This window comes from Bos mutus, chromosome 22 (assembly GCF_027580195.1).
Source record: "Bos mutus isolate GX-2022 chromosome 22, NWIPB_WYAK_1.1, whole genome shotgun sequence".
Taxonomy (NCBI): Eukaryota; Metazoa; Chordata; class Mammalia; order Artiodactyla; family Bovidae; genus Bos; species Bos mutus.
The window spans coordinates 41,883,336-41,901,338 of NC_091638.1; the positions used below are offsets into that span (position 1 = coordinate 41,883,336).

At 45.1% G+C, this 18,003-nt stretch overlaps 1 protein-coding gene across 1 annotated transcript in view; it reads left to right on the forward strand.

Moving 5' to 3' along the window:
- FHIT (fragile histidine triad diadenosine triphosphatase) overlaps positions 1-18,003 on the forward strand; it is an 857,033-nt gene that overhangs the window by 815,544 nt on the left and 23,486 nt on the right. Inside the window, exon 6 of the mRNA XM_070359638.1 lies at positions 15,508-15,614. Coding sequence (XP_070215739.1) covers positions 15,508-15,609 — 102 coding nt within the window. The 3' untranslated portion in view covers positions 15,610-15,614. The remainder of the gene's footprint in view (positions 1-15,507; positions 15,615-18,003) is intronic.

Sequence of the window (18,003 nt, forward strand, 5' to 3'; positions counted from 1 at the left end):
TAGCCTTGACTAGACGAACCTTTGTTGGCAAAGTCATGTCTCTGCTTTTGAATATGCTATCTAGGTTGGTCATAACTTTCCTTCCAAGGAGTAAGTGTCTTTTAATTTCATGGCTGCAATCAGTCACCATCTGCAATGATTTTGGAGCCCAGAAAAATAAAGTCTGCCACTGTTTCCACTGTTTCCCCATCTATTTCCCAGGAAGTGATGGGACCAGATGCCATCATCTTAGTTTTCTGAATGTTGAGCTTTAAGCCAACTTTTTCACTCTCCTCTTTCACTTTCATCAAGAGGCTCTTTAGTTCCTCTTTACTTTCTGCCATAAGGGTGGTATCATCTGCATAACTGAGTTTATTGATATTTCTCCTGGCAATCTTGATTCCAGCTTGTGCTTCTTCCAGCCCAGCATTTCTCATGATGGACTCTGCATATGAGTTAAATAAGCAGGGTGACAATATACAGCCTTAACGTACTCCTTTTCCTATTTAGAACCAGTCTGTTGTTCCATGTCCAGTTCTAACTGTTGCTTCCTGACCTGCATATAGGTTTCTCAAGAGGCAGGTCAGGTGGTCTGGTATTCCCATCTCTTTCAGAATTTTCCACAGTTGATTGTGATCCACACAGTCAAAGGTTTTGGCATAGTTAATAAAGCAGAAATATATGTTCTTCTCGAACTCTCTTGCTTTTTCGATGATCCAGCAGATGTTGGCAATTTGATCTCTGGTTCCTCTGACTTTTCTAAAACCAGCCTGAACATCTGGAAGTTCATGGTTCACGTATTGCTGAAGCCTGCCTTGGAGAATTTTGAGTATTACTTTACTAGCATGTGAGATGAGTGCAATTGTGCGGTAGTTTGAGCATTCTTTGGCATTGCCTTTCTATGGGATTGGAATGAAAACTGACCTTTTCCAGTCCTGTGGCCACTGCTGAGTTTTCCACATTTGCTGGCATGTTGAGTGCAGCACTTTCACAGCATCATCTTTAAGGATTTGAAATAGCTCAACTGAAATTCCATCACCTCCACTAGCTTTGTTCGTAGTGATGCTTTCTAAGGCCCACTTCACATTCCAGGATGTCTGGCTCTAGGTGAATGATCACACCATCATGATTATCTGGGTCGTGAAGATCTTTTTTGTACAGTTTTTCTGTGTATCCTTGCCACCTCTTAATATCTTCTGCTTCTGTTAGGTCCATACCATTTCTGTCCTTTATTGAGCCAATCTTTGCATGAAATGTTCCCTTGGTATCTCTAATTTTCTTGAAGAGATCTCTAGTCTTTCCCATTCTGTTGTTTTCCTCTATTTCTTTGCTTTGATCACTGAGGAAGGCTTTCTTATCTCTCCTTGCTATTCTTTGGAACTCTGCATTCAGATGCTTATATCTTTCCTTTTCTCCTTTGCTTTTTGCTTCTCTTCTTTCCACAGCTATTTGTAAGGCCTCCTCAGACAGCCATTTTGCTTTTTTGCATTTCTTTTCCATGGGGATGGTCTTGATCCCTGTCTCCTGCACAATGTCATGAACCTCAGTCCATAGTTCATCGAGCACTCTGTCTATCAGATCTAGTCCTTTAAATCTATTTCTCACTTTCACTGTATAATCATAAGGGATTTGATTTAGGTCATACCTGAATGGTCTACTGGTTTTCTCCACTTTCTTCAATTTCAGTCTGAATTTGGCAATAGGAGTTCATGATCTGAGCCACAGTGATCTCCTGGTCTTGTTTTTGCTGACTGTATAGAGCTTCTCCATCTTTGGCTGCAAAGAATATAATCAGTCTGATATCGGTGTTGACCGTCTGGTGATGTCCATGTGTAGAGTCTTCTTTTGTGTTGTTGGAAGAGGGTGTTTGCTATGACTAGTGTGTTCTCTTGGCAAAACTCTATTAGCCTTTGGCCTGCTTCATTCTGTACTCCAAGGCCAAATTTGCCTGTTACTCCAGGTGTTTCTTAACTTTCTACTTTTGCATTCCAGTCCCCCATAATGAAAAGGACATCTTTTGGGGGTGTTAGTTCTAAAACGTCTTGTAGGTCTTCATAGAACCGTTCAACTTCAGCTTCTTCAGCATACTGGTTGGGGCATAGGCTTGAATTACTGTGATATTGAATGGTTTGCCTTGGAAATGAACAGAGATCATTCTGTCATTTTTGAGACTGCATCCAAGTACTGCATTTCGGACTCTCTTGTTGACCGTGATGGCTACTCCATTTCTTCTGAGGGATTCCTGCCCGCAGTAGTAGATATAATAGTAACATAAATTTGTTTTCTTGTTTTCTACATCTGTGACTCTATTTGTACCATTTTTTTAGATTCCACATATAAGCGACATCGTATTTGTCTTTGTCTTTCTTCATGTAGTTCCACAATCCCTAGGTCCATCCACACTGCCGCACATTGGTATCGTGTTGTTCTTTTTTTATGACTGAACAACATTCCATTGTCAATATCTACCACATCCTTTGTCTAACCGCGTGATATATCTATACCCCACACTTGCTCTCCTACACTAATCCGTCCATCACCCTGAATCATATGGTCCCCACCCCTTCACTTCTTATTACATCATTTTAGGCATCTCTATGCATTCCTAAAGAACAACTAAATATACATACTTTTAAGTTTATAAAAAAGTATCATACTGCATCTTATCTTTGGGGAATTACCTCTGTTCCTTATGAAGCTCAGTCCCTATGGGCTAGTTGTCTCCATCAAGCAGTTATTTTGGTCACTGAGCAATATTCCATCATATGAGTATATCGAATTTTACTCCCATACTTTCTGAATGGCAGTGGTCATGTCCAGGCTTTCACTATTTTAATCAGAGCTACTTGGAAGATTCTTATGCATGTGGATAAGAATTTCTCTCAAGTACACACCTGGGTACATAGTATTGCCAGATTTTGGGGAATCATGGATGTCAACTTTTGGAGACAAAAACAAATGGTTTTCCAAAGATGTTGCTCTGATCTGTTCTCTCACTGTTAATACTGGAGCCCTCCTGAAGGCTTATATCCTCTCCCGTCCACCATATTGCCAGATTTAGGTATAGCTCAAAGTTGTCAGTACTTAGAAGTAGTATCTTTACGGTAACTTGATCTTGTGTGGTGAAAAGCTGAAGTTAGGACTCATGAGTAGAAGTTGCTCAGGCTGAGAAAGAGTGGTCTCCTAGTACACCTTGTCAACCGGAGTCAGACTGTCTAAGGAGCATTAGACAGACTATCTAAGCTGTCCATCCCCGGAACATTCAGCCCAGGGCATTCCTGCCCCTGGGACGCAATGTGGCTGAAGGGATACAGGTGTCACGTGGGCGTTCAGACTGGAGAGCTTTAAAATGTGTTTCAGACCCTGATTCTAGCATCAAACTGTTTTCAAATATTTGTTTCTGGACCTTTAAATAGATACCTGAAATTATAAGATGCTATTTTAAAGCATTTTGATCTTTTATCGTTTAAAACCAACCAAATAAATTCCTTTAAACCCTTGAGCAGTACTGAGGTGAGATTAATTAAAAGATTAGGACTCTCGAAAGATTTTATGTTTTTTTTAATACATAAAGTTATAACTCCCAACAATAATATTTTCAGCTTTAATGGGAACATCAAAGATACTAATATTTTAAAATCAGGTCGTATGTGTGTGTGTATGCCAAGCCCAGGATTTTTGTATATATATGTGCCCGTGTATAGTGCCTATTGATTATCTCAGTAATAAATAATTGCGGGATACACAAGAAGAACCTGAAAAGGTGCAGATATCTCTTTTTTACTCTGTAGTAGCTTCAAAGTAGTCCCAAGCCTGGCATTGTGTTTTAATTTTTCACTCTGGCGAAGCTGTGTGTATGTGTTTGGAGTCACCTCATATCTCCATTGTCTGTGCTGATTTCTGAGTTATGGCCACTTATAGAGTGTAGAAAATGAACAAGTGAGCCCCCATCTCAATTTCTTTCATTTTAAGTATTCTTTTTTTTTTTTTAATGCATGTGAAATCCTCTGTGACAAAGATCTGTTGTCATGCCTGTTAAGCTTAGCATTTCAGCCACATCCAAGGCTTTATGTCTTCATTAAAGAAGGCTTTTAAATGAAATAGAGGCGTTTGGGAGAGGCTGGCTCCTCATTTGTTTGTGCAACACACACGGACCAGGTTCTTTGAAGGGCACTGGGACCGGTCCATTAGAAAGGAGCGGGTTCCTTAGTCACAGAGGGTAGGTGACTTCCGAGGGGTGCAGAGCAGCGTCAGAGGGTGGCAGAACGATCGTCTTATAAAGAGAAAGAAGCATGAGCAATCCAGGGGAGTGGTGAGCATCCCCGGAATGTAGATTTTCCATTCGTCCCTTCTCATCGGCTAATGTGTAGTCTCGGGGCCAGGCACCTGGCCTCCGGTGCTAGGGAAGTTCTTTCGGCTCTGCCGGACAGAGGCTGGGCGTTTGGAGAGGAGTTTCTGAGGTCAGCCTGCGTGCTTGCTGTTCCCGCTAGCCACCACTTATGCAAATAACTTCCATCTCACCTACTTTTCCATGGAAGGTTTCCAGTTAGCAAGACCTGATGCTAAGGGGACGGGAGAGCCTCTGAGCAGACCTCAAGGCAGAACTCAAGACCACTGCCCGGGCTCAGAGGAGAGGCTGGCCACCCCTCCTCCACCTCTCTGCATCTGAACTTGCTGCGCCTTCACCCGATAACTACTCTTCTGAGGCTAGAAGAAGTAGGTGCTGAACAAGGGTGAGGGGACCAGTGAGTCATCCAGTCCCTCTTCTCTCCCAGCACTTGTACGACTGGTCCCACAGGGAGGGACAAGCGCCTGCCTCTGTTACCCTCTCTGTGGGCGCTTCCTTACGTGGCTTCAGTAACTGGCCTTCAGCCAGTGCAGAGACCATGCAGACACCTCTGGCCTTCCCTGGGGATCTGTACTTGCTGCTCACTCTCAGCCTCCCTGCCTCCTCCAGGCAGTCTTCCTTGACCATCCCATCACTCATGGTTCTAACAGCTTTGATTCCTTGCTATTTGCCTGCCTGCTCTCCTGCAATGTAAACCTCCTGAATGCTCACAGCCTTGCCCAGCCCGCTCACCAGTGCTGGCTCCATGTACCGTGCCAGCAAGCAGAAGACACAGTACTATTTGTTGAATAATTGAATGAGTTCTATAGACAAATGAACTTCCAGTGTTTGGAAGACCCACAATCCCTTCACCTAGTTCGGCTTCTCAAATGGGTTTTATTTTGAGGTCCCAGGTACTGCCCCCAGATACACTGTGTTAAGGAGGATTCTGAAGCTGCGTGTATGGTGGTGTGGTTCTGGTTGTGTGTTGGCTTAGCCTGTGTGTTGTGTCCTGGCTCAGCACCCTCCTTGGGGATGGTTGTCTTGCCTGGACCTCGCTGCTAAAGGTTTTCTAAGGTGCCTTTGGAAAAAGAAGCCATACTATAGCAGGAGCAAAGAGAGAATGAAGTGCTCAGGAGATTCAAACAAAACCAGAAACTAACCCTTTGCCTTTTCCCTTTCCTCATCCTGAGCACCTCAGGTTGACATCACTCTAGGAATAAGGGAGAACACTCCTGCTCCAACGCCAATATCCTCAACACAGGGCGGGGTGGTGGGGAGGCTTATAGAACATGACCGGCTGAGGAAATTGCTTTTTGAATAAATGCTTCTGTCTCTGCAGTTTGCTTCATCACAAAACTCCCATATAGAGGGCTTTTCATTTCTTGGTGAGCATGTTTCTAGAAACAGAAGGCCTGAGGCAATCAAACTGGTAGACGTTTCTGGTCCCCGGGGCTTGACTAATTTCCTGCATCCTTGCACTCAGTCACTCAGTCATGTCTGACTCTTCGCAACCCCGTGGACTGTAGCTCGCCAGCAGCTCCTCTGTCCATGGGATTCTCCAGGCAAGAATACTGGAGTGGGTTGCCATTTCCTTCTCTAATTTCCCCACAAAAAAGCCAGGAAAGCACGCACAGCAAGGAGCCTGGGGTGAGGCCCTGGTGATTATTTACTGCAAACCGTGCCCCCTGGGAGACAACTCCACCCAGGAGGAGGCCCCTCCAGGTGGATCCTGACCCCAGCTCAGAGGCTGATCTCTGTCTGTGACTTTGGCTTTCTTTTGGACTGCTTAAAACCCATGTTTGCAACAGTGTTAAAGGAGTATTTCCAGAAATTTAGAGACTTTCTTCAGTCTGTCTAAGCTGATGATTCTCAAATGTAGTGACCCCCTGTAGCAACCCCCAAGCTCCCTTGCAGCCCCGTGGCTGAGTCCTGTTACTCAGTGGCCCTGATGTCACATTGTCAGGAAGCTCTAGGCGGGCGGCCAGCCGAGATTCAGCGCAAATAGATCCAGGTCAGCCACCCCTTCTCAGATGCCCACCTGGGGTTGGCCTCACTGCTCCCTCCCCTGACAGGAAGTGATCCCACTGATGTTTTCAGCGAAACCAACTCTGCATAGGGCCTGGAGCCACAGCTGCTTTTTGCTGGACTGTTCCTAACAATCGTCTTACGGAAACGTGCCAACTGTAATGTCTTGCCGATTGGAGTGATGGTGTGGCGGTAGGTGGGTGTGCACTCTCGCAAACCGGAACTGCCTGCCCAGTTAGTGCAAGTTTAGCGGCTCGAGGGATGCTGTAACGACCACTCACAGTTCAGTTGGTTGATGGTATCCCATCCCCAGTGTGATGCAGGCAGCCTCATTTGCTGCTTTGGCAATCAGCTTGACAACGTGATACTTTAATGTATAATTGGATAAGCAATTGGATTCTGTTATAGTACAGTGGTTTGGCATAATTATTTTCCACTGCTGTGATTTTCTAGTTCATAAATACTTTGGGGGGTTACAAATTCTTAAACGTCAACACTCTATACGCCTTAAAGTAGGATGCCATTAATTAATGTAATAGCTTATTTCAGCATTTTGGCCCCATTGGCAGCACTAAAGCAACTTTTGCTTTTACTCAAGCACGTTAACACTCAAGTCAAAGCTCTGGCAACTAATCAGATGATGAATGCTCCATCGATTACTAGAATTTCTCTCCAGAAAGAGCAAAGACCTGGGCTTTGAAACTCGGCAGTGAACACAGGGAATCAGAGGTAATGTGGTTGCCATTATCTAGTGTGTAGTCCACAGTTACAGGATCCCTCCCATTAAGAGAAAAAAGGGATTAAATTAACGTAGTTTTGCACAAGTAGATATTTGAAGAATCTTAGGGTTCTAAGTACAAGTTGCAGTAAGAGTTTGATGACACAAGACTGATTTTTTTTTTTTTTTTTTTTGCCTCAAATGAAAGCAAGAGGTGATTCATTTGGACACCAAGAAAGCCCAGAGCGGTGACAGTCTGCTCAATAAGCAGCACTGGTTATTCAGTGTTCGGGCACTGACTGTATGTGTATGAGGGCTACAGAGAGAGTGAAACAGCATCCAGGTCTGAACTGTCACCTGGTGCCCGTCTGGATGGGGAGGGAAGGGTTCTTGGAGACCTCAGGGAGTGTATGCTTAAAGAGAGATGTGCAGAAACAGAGTGATTTTCACACTGGTTCCAGGAAGCCATGAGCAGGGGAGCCAGGATCAATGTGTGCCTCACAGAGTGCCCAGAGGAAGGAAGCCCCAGAGGGAAATGTCAGTGTCCACGTGCAGGGAGAGGCCGAGCGCACACACACTGCACACGCCGCTTCCTCACCGCTTCCTCCCGGCTCCCGCCCTCCCTTCTCTGAATGCTGCACTAGCTTGTCTCCCTCTACGGCCCCAGCCAGGCTACTCTTGATGAAAAGGTACTTCGGTGCTTTTACTTCTCTGCTTCTACACCTTTAACTCTTCTCATCAATTTCCCAGCGGCACAGACGGTAAACAATCCACCTGTATTGCAGGAGACCGGGTTTGATCCCAGGGTCAGGAAGACCCCCTGGAGAAGGAAATGGCAACCCACTCCAGTATTCTGTCCTGGAGAATTCCATGGACAGAGGAGCCTGGCAGGCTACAGTCCATGGTGTTGCAAAGAATCGGACAGGACTGAGTGACTGGTATCACACCAAAAATAAAATGCACACCCCCAGCCATTCCCACCAGCCGTAAATGGTCAGCTATCTCCTGCACTCACTCTTCTAGCCAGTTACCCAAATGCCAAGCTTCCTTTTCCCTCAAGGCTCTGCACTTGCTGTCTGCCCAGCCTCTTGCTTCATGGACATCTAACCATTGCTCATGTCGCAGCTGAAGTATCACCTCTGCATGAGACCTCGCTCCAAACCCCTGCCCAACGCTCCAGCACCCCTGCACACCACTGTGCTCTGATTCTCCTCAGACCTCTTATACTACGACATCATTCTGACTTCTAAGCATCTGTCATTAAAAAACACACATTCTGATGCCTTCTGCACAACTCAGTAGACACAGCCACCTCATGTGTCCAGTTCATGTTCTCAAAGGCCCAGGCTTCCTGATGTCGAGCACATCTCCCACCTCTGGACCATCTCCCAAGGTTAGTGCCGTGTTTTATGGCATATTTCCCATGTTTTTACCTAATACATTGTCCAAATCGACTCATTTGTAACTTAAATTTACTTTAAAGGGAAATTTGAGATGACATCATAAATGGGAGATAAGCCTCAAATAAGTAAGATCCACACAAAGCAGTCTTGTATTCTAGCTAGAGTCTGGATGGCACCTCTCATTCTGGTAGAAGTCACACTGGTACCATCTTCAGGGCAAGCTGGTACTGACAGAAACTTAGATTACTCAGCAGACAGAAAGGTGATTAGGAATGGAGCATCTGTCTCAGTGGGGCTTCCCAGGTGATGCTAAGTGGTAAATGCAGGAGACGTAAGAGACATGGGTTCGATCCCTGGGTTGGGAAGATCCCCTGGAGAAGGGAATGGCAACTACTCCAGGATCCTGGCCTGGGAAATCCCACGGACGGAGGAGCCTGTTGGGCTACAGTCCATGGGGTCGCACAGAGTCGGACACAACTAAAGCAACTAGCATGCACGCACATACACATCTGTCTTGATAGGGTACTAACCTGTGTGCAGCTCTGAACTGCAGGACTGGAGGCCGTCTTCTGGGCCACTGGGCTGTGGGTCCCATCTTTTAACCATGGAATGCTAAGGCTTCACAAAATGGCAACTGAGTACACGACCTCTCAACAGCTTTGACAGATGGGTGAGCATGGCTAGGATGCCAAGGCAGGATCGTCAGGAAGTAAAGAGCAGTACAAGTGGATGGTGAAGCTGGCAATGGGCACAAGTTACAAGAGATCTGGCAAATGCCTCATGCATTTCTGAAGCTATTCCCATTCCGCAAAACAACTTTGTCCTTAAAATCCTATCACCATCTTTGAAGCCAGGGCAAATCCTGATTTTTTAGAGTTAACTATAGACCCTACCCCAGTAAGAATTACTCTCCTTTATATATCCTGAGAGCACTATGGGAGAACTTCTGGTCCAGTGTTTATACCATACTGCCTTGGACTAAGTGATGTGTGTATGAATCTCTCTGCCCTGTTGGGTGGCAAGACTCCAGCAGGCAAAGATTTTTGTCTCCTGCATCTTTATAACGTTCAGAAGACCTAGAACAGTGCCTGGAATATATTATGTAGTCAGGAAATGCTTGTTGTCTAAACTGAAAGCAGTAATAGAGAATCAGATCTAAAAAATAAACAAAGATTTACTTCCCACTGAAATTATTTTCCTTGCAATGTTTATATAAATATAAACACCTGTCTAAACAGAACCACCAACCATAAGAAACGGTTTCTCTGCTCTTTACATTGTTTTATAAAACTAACAACAAGGAAAGATACTAATGAATTTTAGAACACCACCCAAGTTTGTATCCAACCACTGGCTTCTTTAAGGAGTGGTTTTAAATTGTTTGCTCTCTGAAGACACTACTACAGATTAGTTCTAAATTCTGAGAAAACATTTAAATTATTGTGAATCATTCCACCTACTGTATTCCATTATGGACCTGTAAAGATGTCAATAGTCAAGGCAGTTTGAGCATTACATTGCAGAATTAAGCACTGCCCCTCACGCCTCAGGAGAATACACTTAGAGGACAGGAAGCAGCCCAGTGTCAAAGTTGACACGTATCCACACTTCAATCAGGAATCCTGTTAACACTACCTTCCCCAGAAATCCTTTCAGGCAGATAAAGCAGGATGACTGCAGATACATTGTTTTGTTTTGTTTTGTTTTTTCTTGAACCTCTTTTAAAAGTTGCATAGAAATAGAATTCACTTTGCAGAGCCCTCATAGACTCGCCTCTGTAGAATGTGAATAAAGACTTTGGTTCAAGTTTCTGCAAACTTTGGCATGAGCCTTCCTCCAAAGAACCATGCTTCTGAAAAGAGTTTCAAGTCTCGCTGTTGCATAAAGATAAGGGAAGGCATAAGTGTTACAGGAGCCTAGGTGCTGAGTGTATTGTATTAATCATTTGGTGCTGTGGCCCCATTGCAGAGGGGCAAGACGGGAACTCTAGGACGTTGAATCCCAGACACTGTTTTTGAAAGAAGTTAATTCAAACTGTTATTTTATGTACTAATAAGAAAAAAAAAACACTGCCAATGAAATTATGTCAGACCATTGATCAGAGAAGGCAATGGCTACCCACTCCAGTACTCTTGCCTGGAGAATCCCAGGGACAGATGAGCCTAGTAGGCTGCCGTCTATGGGGTCACACAGAGTCAGACACGACTGAAGCGACTTAGCAGCTTAGCAGCATTGATGGTAGGACATGCTGTGATTTAACATCTGAGAACAGATGAACTTTGCCATTTAAACAGTGCTGGTAATTTCCTCTGCATTTCATGCAAAGATAATAATAAGCCCCAGAGTACATAAAATGCTAGCCTTGAATCTGACCTTCCTTCACACAGTCTTCTCTATCTTTTCCTGGATTTACAGCTAGGTAGTTTAGGGAACAACTGAAATAAAACCAAGCATTTCCTATTCCAAGTGTACCTTTCCAAGGGGTCTCTGAGACCCTGAGTTGCCATATAAAATACATGAGCTGCCAGATAAAATACAGGATGTCCAGTTAAACTTGATTTCAGATAAACTCTGAATATTTTTTAGTATAAGTATGTCCCAAATAGTGCATGAGATATACTAAAAACAAATGATCTGGATGCCCTGTACTTTTAGTTGCTGAATCCGGCATCTACCTTCCCAGGGTAATTGTGACTGCGTTTGACCTTCTCCACATGCTTTCACTCCAGGGTCTTAACCTTTACCAGTCAGGAGCCTCCATTAATACTTCATTCGCTTCTTACAACCACTCTGAGAAGAAGGGGTTATTGCCGGTATTTCATGACTGAAGGGGCTGAGTTTCCTCCTCAGACCTGAATGTCTCATTAGATGAGTTGGTTCAGTTTTAATTCTGATGATGACTGCTAATCCTTCCACACAGTAGTTAAGATTTAAAAGATAAAGGTCCCTGGAAAACCATGAAGATAGTAAAGGTACTCTTATGCCTAGATACAACCTCTGTCGGTTGATCATTGATTGCTGTCAGGGGACAGTGTATCCAGCCTATAACAACAACAACTATAATGATAGTAATAGTAGCAGCAGCCGCAAACACCCAACACCCCTTACTATCATGCATATCAGCATAAAGACCTCTTCCCTCCTTTTACGGAGGGGGAAGCTGAGGCAGAGAGAGGGTAGAGAGCTTGCACTTCTCATCTTCTTGGAGAGCCCTTGCTGGAAGTTCCTTAGGGTAATTGCCACTCCCCGCCACCACCATCGCTCTTTATTCTAACAGTCTCTTTCTTTCCTTGTGAAACTAAGTCACTTCTTAGAAGCCTTTCAGGCTAGGTGAGCCCCGCCCAGCACTGTTCTCGCGTGGTAAGGCCCATCTCATCTGTAAGCAACTGTTTGGTGTTACCTTCCCCACCTGGGTGGTGCATGAGGGCAGTAGAGGAGTCAGTCTGGTAGGTGCATTCGTGCGAGGGCTGTGCCCTGGCATTGCAAGGACACCATAAGTATCTGGTGGATGAATAAGTAGTCACTGCCTTTCCCTATGGATGGTCTAAGGTAATCTGGAAAGTTCTTCTAAGTGAAACCCCTCCATTAAAGCTCATGGGTACATGCGTGCTCAGTCATGTCTGACTCTTTGCAACCCCATGGACTATAACCCGCCGGGCTCCTCCAGTCAAGAATACTTGAATGGGTTGCCATCCCCTCCTCCACCATTGAAGGTCACTTGAGGCAAATAGTGCCTTTGGATAAGGCGCTGTTTAGAGTCATGATTAGGGCTTATCTGTTAGTTAGCTAGGCAGTGGTTTCCAGCCAGCAGGTTCTTGGGCTGCTTGGGGAAACAGAACCTTACTCTGACCCACAGCACAATTCATTTCTAAGTCACCCAGGCAGCTCTTCCAGGACATGAGGCTTGCTCACCAGGCCTCTCCCAGGCTCCCTATTCCTGCAGACTCTACATGAATTCAAAAGCTCCTGCACCAGACCAGCATCCTGATGTAGCTGGGAAAAGAGCCTTGTGGCTCAGACGATCCTTGGATAGAGAAAAAGGGCAGTTCCAGAGCAGAGGTTGCCAAGGAAAGCCACCATACTGTTGAGTCGCAAACAATGGGCTTAAAGGCCAATGTATAATATTCTTTCTGTAATATATGTGGGTTCTATCTGTGCACACAAACTTCTCCCAAACACACTGTTTCTTGACTGCAAGTGCACCTGAGAATTGCCTGAGAGGTTTGAAAACAGTCCCCACCCGCCAGGCTGCCCCCCTGGACCAATTAAACCTGAACCCCTGGGGCGGAGCCACCATCTGTAGTTTTTAAAGTTCTCTCTGTGATTCCTGTGGGCAGCCAGGGTTGAGCATGGCTGTTCTGAAGAAAGCCACATGCTTCCATTGGGGACTTTTAGGACTAGAAACCCCTAGGTTTTAAAAACCATATACCATAGAGCTCTGCAAATACCATTCGTTTTTGTTTTACTTATTTCCTATTTCCCATAAACAACTTTCTAAGCATTGGCATGATGCTGCCATCTGGGAGGCATATGACTATAACAGACGGTAGCCTGATAACCAAGGAGGCATTACCGTTTGCAGGCTCTAAATTATTTGGATTCATCTGGTGCGATCTGCCTTGATGAGGCCACTTAATGCTTGATTTCTCCGTCTTCCGACGGCAGTACCAGAAGTGGGGAGGCCATATTTTCCGGGCTTTGCATTGTTCTCTGTCATCCTACTGAAATAGTTACAAGATGGATTTATAACAGACCTAAAGCTAGTATCAAAATGAAAATTAGTTCTTGAGGAGAAAAATAGCAATCCCGTTTGACTCGCCTGTAGCCATTGCGTCATCTCTGCCTCTGCAGAGGAAGGAAATGACTTCTTAATGTGGTTTTCTTCCACTAAGGGAAATTAAATCTATGTGGCAAAGTGTAAAACCAGCGTGCTGGCAGCCAGATATGGAGCAGAAGATCCATGACCCTCATAAACATTCGTGGCTGGGGTACATGCTAATGAACCTCATTTAGGCTCACACTCACCCCACCAGTGTCTAGGTCCCCCCACTGTTTTTCCTTCTGTATCAAAGTTGGCTCTGAAACACTGGGGACATTTCTCCATTTGCTGCAAGTTGCTGGGGTGGGGGTCTCTGGGTTAGGGTGGGAGTGACTGGGGCCTTAGATTGCAAACTCCGCTATTTTAATTGTGCAACTTGCCCGAGTCGCTAAGATTCTTTGTCGGAGGATCTGACCTTTGGGTCATGGTACCTGGGGGGCAGGAGCTGTGGAACTGTTGGCTCTCTGGTGGCGCTGCACTTCCTCAGGAGAGATTTTAAAAAGGCAAAAACTGTGGGGAACACCCCCAGCACTACTGCTCCTGGCTGGGTGATCTCTGATAGGTGACTGAACTTCCTCAGACTTCAGTTTCTTCCTTGGTAAGAAGGAGTCAGCATCACCGACTCGATGGACATGAGTCTGAGCAAGCTCCAGGAGTTGGTGATGGACAGGGAAGCCTGGTGTGCTGCAGTCCATGGGGTCGCAGAGTCGGACATGACCAAGAGACTGAACTGAACTGAAGAAGGAGCGAGGTAGTGCCTGCCTCGTGTATCGGCTATTGTAAGAATGAAGTGAAATGATGCACGAGGAAATAATACATGAAGAGGAAGAAATGGCCCTTCGCATTGTAAATACGAGCCATCATTGGTGCTGTTAAATAGCTGGCCCCAGTCTCCTCAGATGACTTACTGTGAAATACTGCACTGTGCCTCCTGTGGAGAAATGTATACCCTCAGCATTGTACAGTGTCTACAGCTACAGACAGGAATAACAAATTTAGTTAATAAAACTAAACCGCATAGGAGATTAAGGGGGAATTGAGCTCTTCTAATGAAGAACATTCTGACAGCATCCCCTCTCTCTCTCTGATAGAACTGAAATTTTACTCACTCAGTATGTCAACCTGAGACATACACAAAATACATATTTTTTAATAAATATGGGTATATGAAGAGGATTTTAAAAGGGTTCTTTTGACTAAGACTGTTTTTTGATGCCTCCTCATTTAATTCCTTTCCTCAGTGGGTTTTTTTTTTTTGTTTTTTTTTTTTAACCATTTGCAGGCTTGAAGCTTCTTTAATGTACATACTCTTATTTCTTCAGAATTCCCAGGTCACTCACTGGTAAAGAATCTAGGAAGATCCTCTGAGGTAGGAAATGGCAACCCATTCCAGTACTCTTGCCTGGAGAATCCAATGGACAGAGGACTCTGGTGGGCTACAGTCCGTGGGTGGCAAGAGAGCCAGACACAACTTAGCCACTACACAGCAGCACCAACTCTTATCTCTTACTCAGTATGCACGGCGCTTCTATTATTATCATCAATTAGCCTGCGCCATTTTGGTTCAGTGAGCAAAACTGCTCAGAGCTCATATAAGAGAGGCGAAGCTGAAGAGAAGGTAGGTTAACCACAGGCGAGCTTGGGAAATGATCGTGGGTAGGTGGCCAACACAGTGTCTTCAGGGGCTGGGAAGTGAAAAGAACGGATGATCCTGGTCAAGCATAATTTTAGAAGGTGGTGGGGGTTTTGGTAAATGTCAGGATGCCCCCCAGTCTGTGACCACCACTCCCAACCTCAGTGCATCATTACAAGGCGGTGAACTGCCCCCAGTGTAGAGTAATCTAATTATTGTGTTACAGGAGTTAGAAATGTGGATTTTTACACAAAACCCTTCCCTATTTTTGGATTTCGGCAAGTAATTGTGCTTAGTCCCTTGGTCCTGTCCGACTCTTGGCAACCACATGAACTGTAGCCCACCAGGCTCCTCTGTCCATGGGGTTCTCCAAACAAGAATACTGGCGTGGGTTGCCATGCCCTTCTCCAGAGGATCTTCCCGACCCAGGGATCGAACCTGGGTCTCCTGCATTGCAGGGGGATTCTTAGCCAAGTAATACAATGAAAAGATATGTGCCCCAGCCGATGATTTGGAAATGCTGTTTTGATCCCCCACAATAAATGTTCCAAAGGAAGATCACACAAGAGTCTTTTTTCTTTTTTTTTTCTTCCTCCAAAGCTCGAGAAACACGACAGAGAGGATAAAGACTCCCCAGCCTTGTGGCGGTCAGAGGAGGAAATGGCAGCTGAGGCTGCAGCGCTGAGGGTCTACTTTCAGTGACACAGGTAAGACTGCAGTTTACTTCAGCATCGCGCAGACCCTGCTGGCGCCTCCCGGGAATCGGGAATCGGGGCTCATTGCCCAGCATGGGTGGGGGCGGGGAAGCAGCCCCGCGTACTCCCCTGGCACCAGTGGTGGCTGCACAAACTTTAAAGCCAGAGTGCGGGGGACTCTGACCCTTGAGCCACTTAGTCCAACCTGGGGGTCTCACTTCCACACCACCTCTCTGTACCTCTCCCCTCTGTTCCTGTCCTTCCTGCCCAGGCCCTTGTCCCCTCTGTCCTCTCCAATCTAGTCTCTACAAAGCAACTGGAGATAGTCTCTAAGGCAAACCTCTTAAAAAACTATGAATTAAACTACCATATGACTCAGCCATCCCACTACAGCGCGTAAGAGGGTGGGACAAATTGAGAGAGTAGCATTGAAGTACATACATTACCATGTGTAAATAGATAGCTACTGAGAAGTTGCAGGTGCTCTGTGACAATCTAGAGCAGTGGGAGGGAGGTTCAAGAGGGAAGGGACCATATGTATCCCTATGACTGATTCATGTTGATGTATGGCAGAAACCATCACAATATTGTAAAGCAATTATTCACCAATTAAGAGAAGAATAAAAAATCCAAACCCTCCCAGGAAGTCACACTGCCCTTAGGCTCAGATTTCTGTTTCAAGCTTGCAGCTTAGAGCTCACAACCAGCTCAGCCATGCTCAGGCAGACTCTGCTTTCACTGGGTCTCCTCTGGTGGTTCACAAGGTAAAGAATCCGCCTGTGATGCGGGAGACCTGGATTCGACCCCTGGAGGAGGGCACGGCAGCCCACTCCAGTATTCTGGCCTGGAGAATCCCATGGACAGAGGAGCCTCGCAGGCTACAGCCCATGGGGTCGCAAAGAGTTGGACAGGACTGAGGGACATTACTGAAAGACTAAGCGCACACATACCTCTCCTGGCAGCTGTTTGGTAAAGTATCTTTCTGTTTCCCTTCAGCCTTGGCTGTCAGGAAGATCAGGCCACAGGGAAAGAGAGTTACCTCTTCACATTAATGATGTTTAACTACTGGGAGATCACAGATTTGAGACTGATAGAAAGCGATAGCTAATCTCCTTTTCACGTCTGTACGCAATGTTAAGGAGTTCAGGCATCTTCTGAAAGGTATCAATATTAATAAACAGTACTGGGGCCTACTTTGAGTAAGAGAATTATTCGTTATCTAAAATTCAAATTAAACTGGGTCTTTTATCTGACAACCCTGTTAATAAATCTCTGCAGGGATCATGGACCCCAAATAAAGAGCCTCTTCTCTACATTGTTTTTCTGTTTTAAAACTGTCTGTTTCATCTGGTCTTGTGTAAATGTGTTTATATTATAAGCAGCTGAAGTAGATCAGGTACAAATTAAAAATGCAATTAGTGAACAAATATTGGTAGCAATTGCATTATATAAAATTGTATCAAGCACTTAATGAGCATGGTTTTTAGCTACAAAACATTGGTTGTGGTATTAGGTTTTCATTTGGAGATGTAAGTCTGTTTTAGTTTAAAATAAATGTGCATTTCCTGGTCTTTCTCCCTGCCACACTCTTTAATATTCTAACTCCTTAGAGACCCAGTATCAAACACACACCCCCTCACACCCCCAGGGATTGCTCACATCGATGCTGCCTCCGGCCTCGGCATTATAGAAAGCCACTGCCTTCTCCACGTCAGTGGCTTGTCAGCTCTTCACCCACTTGCCTGAAGGGATACAGCGTGGTGGGAGCGGAAGCTGACTTTTTAAAATTTTATTTAATTGGAGGATAATCACTTTACAATATTGTGATGGTTTTTGCTATGCATCAGTATGAATTGATATTTTCTTTTTAATCTTCTCCACCGCCGTTCACCTTCTCATTTCTCCCTTTCTTCCCTTGTCTCCGCACCGTAGGACCAAGCTAGTTTACCTAAGAACACAGGCCTATGGCCATGACTACAGACGTCTTTCTATTCCTCTTCTGCAAGCTCTGTCCTCTTCAAATGGTGTCACCACTTTCTAGTCTGAGTTGTTTTTTTTTTTCCCCCCTTTCTGGCTTTCTTATGTAACAGGCACTTTCAGGGCCAGGCGGGAACACTGCAGGCTCTCCCTGAGGCTTGCTCAGTTGTAGGATTCTGTCTTACAGTGTGTTTTCTGGACTGTTTAAGAGAATTGAAATTTCATAGCTGAGTTTCTGGAATGCTTTGCTTTGTCAGCTTTTGCTTCTGTCTTGCCTTGGGGCCTAACATCGCCTGTCTTCCATGTGAATCAACTTGCCTTGTAAGTCTTTTCAGAAAGATATTCCCCTTAACTTGTTACACAAACTATTGCCAGAGAGCCTATGGGCTTCTGAATGAACTCACAGTAATATCTCTCTTTAAGG